The sequence below is a fragment of the Limulus polyphemus genome, unplaced genomic scaffold (assembly GCF_000517525.1).
Source record: "Limulus polyphemus unplaced genomic scaffold, Limulus_polyphemus-2.1.2 Scaffold994, whole genome shotgun sequence".
Classification (NCBI taxonomy): Eukaryota; Metazoa; Arthropoda; class Merostomata; order Xiphosura; family Limulidae; genus Limulus; species Limulus polyphemus.
The window spans coordinates 213,016-221,734 of record NW_013666604.1 but is presented as its reverse complement, the minus strand read 5'-3'; the positions used below and the strand labels follow the sequence as shown (position 1 = coordinate 221,734).

Here is an 8,719-nt window from a genome sequence, read left to right as displayed (position 1 = left end):
AACCCTGCCTCATCAATTCTATATTTAGATCTATTAGGCCTAACTTTTAGAACAAATGTTACATCTAGATCTGTTAACCTAGTCATTAGATCTGTCCCAGTGCAATGCCTAGTTTAATAGTTAGTATAGGTCTAAGTATGCTTATAATATAGGCTACAATTTGTATGATGATGGACCTAGGGTCCAGAAATAAAGTTCTAACTGCAATTAGACCTAAAGTCTAGTACATTAGTTGGTGTAATACATGATTTATAATCAGCCAATACAATTAAGAACCACTACATAAGGCCTATAATGTTTACTAGATCTAGATCTTGCCTGTTGCATATATTGCCAATCTTGCACACCAGTTAATGTTACATCAATCTCGTATTTTCTTTTTCTTGAACATACACTTACTTGTACATTGTACTCTAGGACTTGTATTTGATCTACAGATGAATGATGGAATAGTGTAATTTACTTCTGTATGTCAATTCGGTCTCACTGTATTTCAGTGGGCGGCTTTTAAAAGTTAAAACTGCAAGCGTAATACACACAAATAATGTAACACTGTGTCGTATTTACTTAAAGGAGGGCAGTTGCGCTATATCCCAGGGGAGGGCATAATTATTAATTAATAGGCATTATAGGCCAGAGGAAATATTGTGCCCCTTCACACCTGCGTCTGGGGGCAGCTGCCCCCTCTTGCTACACCACTGCTCTGGTTATCAGTTCAAAACCATGGATATCTATGCCAGAGCTTTAATGTTGTATAGCACATGTGCAGTTAAGGTGTCTTCTGTTTGAAAAAGCCAATGACAATTACCCTATTTGATGAGTGTGTATGTATATATAAACACGCACACACACATATATATAATTAGAAAAATAAATTTTCATTTGCTACCTTTTTACTTTTACTCCCTAAATAAAACATCTCTATTCAGTCCTTATTTATACATTGCAGTTTTTTTCTCTTACTTTTGCCTTCTGTTTTAAGTAGGTTTTCACAACAGTCCCTAGAAAGCAGTGGGTGACAGAGTGGCCTGGGCAAGTGGTACTCTGTGTTTCTCAGATATTTTGGACACTTGAGGTTCACAAGGCTATCAAGGGTGGAATCAAAGCTCTCCAGTTGTACTACAGCCTTCTTCAAATGCAGCTATCAGATATAGTAACCCTTGTTCGGGGAAAGCTTTCCAAACAAATTCGTACCACACTTGGAGCTCTTGTAGTAATTGACGTTCATGCACGTGATGTCATCATGGAATTGGTTGAAAAAGGTAATTTTTGGAAATTGTGTGTTTTCTATTTTTATGTTATAGCACAGGTATATACCTATTTTTCCTTAATAAGTAATAACATAGCATGGTACTTCCAAATGTTATTTCTGTATAGTGTTTATTTCATACTTGAGATAGTTCGATGTTTTCAAGTAAAAATTTTAAGGCTGTGAAAGTAAACGGTTTTAAAGTTGGAAAGACATTAGATTTGAACTTTCAAATAAATCAGACTTTCAAATGGAAATTCTTATATTTTGATTGTTTTACAATGAGCATAGATTAAGAAAATATTATCTCGAGTCATGTTTGTATATATATATATATAGTGATATTGCAATCTAGTAAGCATATGATTAAAACAAAGAAGAATGAATGAAATAAAAAGGAAATATTACTCAATCCACATCAATGAAATATAAATTGTAATGCCATTATTCCTAGATGATAACTCACCTCCTTACACAGTTTAGTTGTCTTCCTCGATCATCTGCCTAAAAGATTTGCATGCCACTAGCCATGGGGTAATTTCCAGCTAATTTAAAATGTGTTAACATGAACTGCACTGATGCATGATGATGTCATCATACAACGAAAGCCCTCCACCAACCTCCATGCACAGTAATTCCCTATGCATATACACTCATAGTAACTTTGTTCTTCTCCTTGGCATTGTATCAATCAAACATTTTTACATTTCTCATCTGCATTCAATTTATAGAGATTTGCATATTAACAAAACATTGATTTTCGTTTTCTTTGGCTTCTGTTTCAAGACCTTTAATTTTTATCCTGAATTTTCAAATGACAGTGACTTATGGTTAGTCCTGTGTCAGGGTCATTGCAGCCATTATTCAACATGTTGTGCATTACGACATGCTTACTAAGTCTCCTACTCCCATCCTGTCACCTGGTATTCTTTCTGTCTAGTCAGAAAAGGATATTTTAGACTATGACTTTGACTTGAGTTTATTTTATTAGTACCTTACCATTTGAGAAATGACCTTAACCATCCATTCTCTTTCTGGATTTTATTCTCAGGTATGTTCCATACCTTTTCCTTTGCCTGTGTTCTTTATTATTTTTAATTTTTTATTTCTTCTTGCTGTTAGGATTTATACTGTTTCCTTTCTCTAATATTTCCTCTCTCACACCCAAATGCTTTATCCCCCTTTGTATACCTGACTCTTTTTGATTTGTAAACCTTCTTCCGTTCCTTTTCTCAATTCTCTGTTCTTGTTATCTGTTTGGCTAGCTAAGAGATTAGGCCCCCTTATCTCTTATTTCACTTTCTTGTTCCCCATTTTTTCTCTACCTTCCTATATTCCCATTCCTAACTCCACCTTTTACTTCTGGCACTTCTTCATGTTTCAGATGGGTTTCTGTAGATGTTCATTCACTTCTCTTTGCTGGCTTGGCCTGTTCCACTTTTTCTGCTCTATCCTTCCTTACTACAGGTGGATCACTTGGCCATGTTCCACTCAGACAATTCCATGATTCCAGGACCCTTTGCTTACAGTCTTTAGACATACACTTCTGGGCCATTCATATTGGGTTTGTCTTATTGGCCATCATTTGTCAGGAGCTTAAATCTTGCTGGCAGGCTGCCTTTGTCACCAGTCTCTCACCTCTTTTTATATGCTTATTCCCCTGTTCATCTTCTCCTGCTGACCCTCGACTTTACACACTACTCTTCTTGTCAGGTTCTATTGCTGGTGCATTTTTAACCAACTTTGCTTTGGTCTGCTTGACATTTGGATCTCCACTCTTTCTCCCTACATCCTCATCTGTGAGATTGCCCGACCCATCACCCATAGGGCCTGACTTTCAGATTGTGTGACATTCTTGCTGTCCTTCCATTGTCTTTGTCTATCAACGACTATGGCGAGTTCTTTTTCACTGGTCTTTCTACTACTACTTTCTTTCTGGCTGTCATACTTTGAACCATTTTTACCTAACTGTTTGTCCATGGTTTGTCAGTCTCTGCCTTAACTGGTCATGTTTTCATTCCATCCGTCCCTGTGACACATGGGGCTCAGTTTCCTCTTCCCCTCTTACATTCTGTGACCCTCTGGAACTACTGCTATTGGGTGTGACATGTAATGGAGTTTATTTAGGTAAAATTTTGCACTGGCCCCTCCATCAATTCAACATGAGTTTCTAGGTGAAATATGTGAATAGGTGAGTTATCATCTTAGAAGTTGGGAATTAATATTTTCCTTATCTGAAAATGTATTTTGTACAGATATTTACCTTTTCACACTTTCCCACACATCCTTCCCACATTCAGTGTACATTTTTGTATTGATTGTCAAAGAATGAAGTTATTGCAAGTGCATAGGGAGAGTTACTGCACACAAAGGTTGTGTGGCATGATGACATTATCATCATCCACCAACACAGTTCACATTAAAACATGAAATTAGATGTAAGTTACCTCTAGGCTAGTGGCATAAATATCTCTTAGGGAGACACATAAGAAAGATCGCTGAGCTGTGTGAAGAGGTGAGTATCTATAGAAAATACATTTTTAGATTAGGAAATTTTTAACTTTATTTAAACTTTTTCAGCCTTTATTCATAATGTGAAAACAGAGATATGCAATTTATTCAATAGGCTAACACCATTACTTTGCCAAAATAAAATTAATATAAAAAAAGGCGAGAATTAGTCAGAACACTGCTTTTAAACTAAAAATCAAATTCTAAATAAAATTATTCATTTGAAGAGAAACTTTATGGGCCTTTTTTAATAAAGATTATTCTCATAATTTGTTTATTGAACACATGAATACGAATACTTATATTTTACTTTATTGAGAGAAGGTATGCAAAATCAAAAGAAAAAAAAATTCAAATACCACCAAAAAACAAAGTTTTATTTAATAAAATAGTGGCTTAACAGTAAATCTGGGTTTATATAGCTTTGTGCTTAACAATGAAGAAACAAGAAAACAAATGTAATGAAAAACTTATACAAGTCTGTATTCATTTGATAAATGTCTAAATTTTATTTAGCTAGAGAATATCTCCAAAGCTTAAATTTGTTTAGTCTAAATACTCAAACAAAACTTTGATTTAAAATCAGACTGTTATTATTATCCCTCCATCTCCTAAAGGAAGCTCAATGTAACTAAAATAAAACCTAAAATACATTACTTAGATAGTAATTAATATAAGAATTAGAAAATACTCCATATTATTCTTGAACATCTTTTATTTTCACGTTTTAATTTTTAGGTTTAACTCATTTCTATAACCTTAAAGAATGTCTACAGCTTATCACAGAATAATGATCAAAAATGATAAGACTGTGGGCTCTTGATTCATATTTAATGACCCCACATGTATGTCTTTTTACACCACCACAGTAGTGAACCAAAGAAATCTATAAAACCATTTTACCACAACAATACTATGCTGGGAACTCACAGGAATCTATCATTATTTATTATACCTATCACTTGAATTGCATTGATTTCACATTTTACATCAGATAAAATTATAAAAGTGATTGTAAAATATGCATTTACACATATGTACACAGTTTGTGTGAGATTCATTTATTAATTAATATAGCAAATGTTAGTTTGTTATTTTAACTGTTATCTACATCCATCTAAGATACATTGAATACCTTTTTAACTGTTTCTACAGGAGTACAGTCTGAATTGGACTTCCAGTGGCAGGCTCAGTTACGTTACTACTGGCAGGAAGAAAATGTCAAAGTTCATATCACAAATGCTACCGTTAGTTATGCTTATGAATATCTGGGAAACACTGGACGGTAAGATAAAACCGGTTTTCATAGGCGTGTAGTATTTAAAACTTAACTTGGGAACCTGAAATCTGTATGTTATTGTTTTGTGGTGAAAACATTAATATGTAAAGATCAATATTTTTCATTGTCCTTTATAAGATTGTTATAATATATCAACAAGGCAAGCTATGAAACTGTATTCTGTACAAAATAATCATAGAATGCTTGTTTTTTCATTTGGTATATATTAATAGCATGCCATTTCTTAAATGTTTTCTAACTACTGAAATATTGTTTTATTGTGTGCATTAGAAAAGGTATTTCCTAGGCTTGGGTGAATATCATCTGCTTGTTATAAAGTATTCAGATGGAAGGGAATTGCTAATTTAAAGTTTTTATATTTTTGGTGATTACAAAAATATTTATTTATCTATAGGATGTGACTGAACAAGCTCATGTATTTTTAGAGTGTTTTGACTATTAGAAATGCTGTGAATAATTCATATCAATGCTCATAGAATTCCCTTACCCTAGAGGAAACAGTCTAATCTGATATCTCCATTACATACTGACTAAGCATACTAAAAATAGGCTATTAGGTACCCCACTTGGTTAGGAGAAAGACTTGTATATGCTGCATAAATGATTGTTGTAAGTGTAATAAAGTTTCTTCAATCAGTACTGAAAACACGGGAACAGCAGTTCTCATTATGAAATAAAAATCTTCAAACTTACCTTTTAAATTCTGATTGATGTTGCAATATTTTATGTGGATGGAGAAATACATTTCTTCCACACACCATGTATATATATATGTATATTCTACACCGTAGGATTTAACTTTCTGAATCTTTCTGGTGGAAGGAAATATTTATAAATGAATAGTGTAATTTAAAGATGTATTGGATAACATGTGGATATTAATCATTTATATAACTTTATGGTTCATTTGCATTATGTGCTTAATGAGTTGACAATGTGTAAGTATCTTAGATATTTGATTACTTGGGGCTTTGGTCGCATAGTGGGTGTAACTTTATGTGCATATAGAAGTGCACATGCCATAAACTTATATAGAGTGCAAGTGAACTTAGTATAATGTATTTGATATCAGAGTTTTCTACTATTCATTTGAACCTGCATTGCTGATTTTGCAACAGTTCATGATAGAGGAAAGTAAATATGAAATAAAGTATACAGGGATACTGAAAAAACTGTAGATGTGCATTTCAGAAGCCTTAGAGGTTATGCAAGTAATATGCAAATAGTACATTGGACAAAAGTGTTTTTAATGTTCACATGAACATTACTTTGCACTCCATCTTATCAAAGTCTTAAGTTAGGCTGATGTCAGTAATTCACAGACATACCTTTTGCTACACGTGTTTTTTTTGTGTTCAATGGATTTTTACATTTTGCTAAAAGTTTGCCACGTTTCATATATATATACACACACATAGTAAATTCAAAATTATAATCAACATTTCTTCTCCATTATGAAGCTGGTTCAATGATACTCTATGATATTCACTTTATAAGTTACCTGTTATGCCTAAACTCACATGCATTCTAACTTTTACTTTTCAGAAACTTCAAGTATTGTGACTTCAATTCATAACAATGAACTACACAACAAATGATTCATAAACAGTTACATAAGCAAACCTGTGATAAGTTATCACCTCTAAATATACTAAATTTAACATTTGTGCTTTATAATTATCTAGATCATAACTCTTGTACTGTAGTTTTTGGTGGATTTCCTTTTAAATAAGACTTTTTTCCTATGCACAGAACAAATTTACATTGATCAGACCTCCCACAAATGACTTCACAACAGATGAGACATAACACCATGATTTTTGGGTGGAAGGTCAAATAATGACTTTTCTTCATATCAACAATGTAATTTACAGATACACATGAATACAGTGTATAAAGTATAGAACAAAGAGGTCACATGTATTTTGGTGCCCTGAGGTGTTCAAGTCAAACTCCTTGGTACATACACATAAGTATTTTGGTTTAAAAACTTTCAAATCCTATGAGGTAACCAGGGGAGGTCAGAAACTGTTGTTTGTCTTCGTCCCTCTCGTGGAATTAAGGTTTATTCTTTTAGTGAATGTAGTAGATTTTGAGCTAGTGGCCTAGACATCAAGTAATTTCATTAGGATTTACTAGTGGGGTGTGAAGATTATTAACTCACAGTTTGTTGAGTGACAGACTTGATTAATCTGTGTGGTAAGCATTTGCTAATAAAATGCCTCAAGGCATGTGAGAAAGCTGTGAATGTTTCAAGCTGAGAACAGGAAGTCACTGTGAAGAATAAGGCTTAAAGTGTTAATATAGAACAAAATATGGAAATTACAGAATTTTTAGTCCACTTGAAATTGTTTTAATACAACATAAATTTTATGTAGAATTTGTATTCAGATATTTATTCTTATTTCTTTATTGGTTCTTTTAAATTTGCAGAATGGTCCCTTTCAGAGCTGGGATCAAAGGATCCAAGTTTCAAGGTGAAAGTTTGGTTTAGGGTGGGGCTGTTTTGTTCAGTTAAGATACATAGCTTTCGATGTTTGGTTCCTAGCTTTCGATGTTTGGTTCTTTGTTTAAAATTACATCCTTTTGGATAGATATAATGTGGATTTTTTTTAGTTACAATGGTGATGAATACAAGTATGGAATGTTTTTTTATTATATTCAGTGTGTAGAAATCTGGACATTTATTGCATGTTATTTTTTAAATTGATACTAAAATCATGCGCATAAAACTAACAATGAAATAGTTCTTGATATAATAACTGCTAGACTCATGAACATTCAAAGTGACTCTATTAAATGTACAAAAGAAACAGAGATGGACGATTTTTCATGAAATATATTTTGTGTCAGTTTGTAATATTTTATATGTATGTACTAAAAGTGTGATACGTGGATGTTTATGAAATAAATATGATCGATGAATAAATTATTTTACATAAAACAATTTTAAGTTAACTTTATTGACTGTTATCCATCATAACTATTATTATACCAATTTGCCACGTTATCTGACAACCTATACAGTATATAAACTATTAAGCTCAACCCCTGGGAATAGCAACTGGCACAGCATGAACTCGGTCGTTTGTTATCTGGTTATTGATCCTTTGAATACTGACTTCCTGTAAGATACAAATTTTTTATCAAAGCAGAAATAAGTTGGTCATGTCTAAGAGGGATTACATATTAAACTTAAATGAAACAATAGTGTATATCTAACAACAAACCCATCTTCAAGAAAAATATTTTTAATATATTCTTATATTATATACAAAGACTGTTGTCAGTTCATAATACACAAAGTCTACTCATACAGACTGCACCAACATTTGCAGTCCCCCTTGATGGCTTCAATATAGAACCTGTAGTTCTGGAGGTACAATTCCCATTTCATGATCCTCACACTGTCGATTTTGCACCTCTGGATGTATTCAAGTGACTGATGGTCCATCCGGATGAGGAATTCCTTCTTGTAGAGGTAGTTCTGGAATTTCCGGATGGCAAGTATGATGGCCAGATACACTTTTTCAATCAAAATGGCTTTTTACTTACATACATTACTGGAAACAGTCCATCTTCATGTTCTTGTAAGAGTACTGCTACAATTTAAATGTCTGAAGAATCATCCTGAATGATGAATGGTTTGGATGAAGTCT

The 8,719-nt window shown here is 33.1% G+C and overlaps 1 protein-coding gene across 1 annotated transcript in view; it reads left to right on the top strand.

Moving 5' to 3' along the window:
* Positions 1-8,719, top strand: part of LOC106461591 (dynein heavy chain 7, axonemal-like) — a 239,815-nt gene that overhangs the window by 59,206 nt on the left and 171,890 nt on the right. Inside the window, exons 16-17 of the mRNA XM_022388600.1 lie at positions 986-1,262; positions 4,916-5,045. Of these exons, the coding sequence (XP_022244308.1) occupies positions 986-1,262; positions 4,916-5,045 (407 nt within the window). The remainder of the gene's footprint in view (positions 1-985; positions 1,263-4,915; positions 5,046-8,719) is intronic.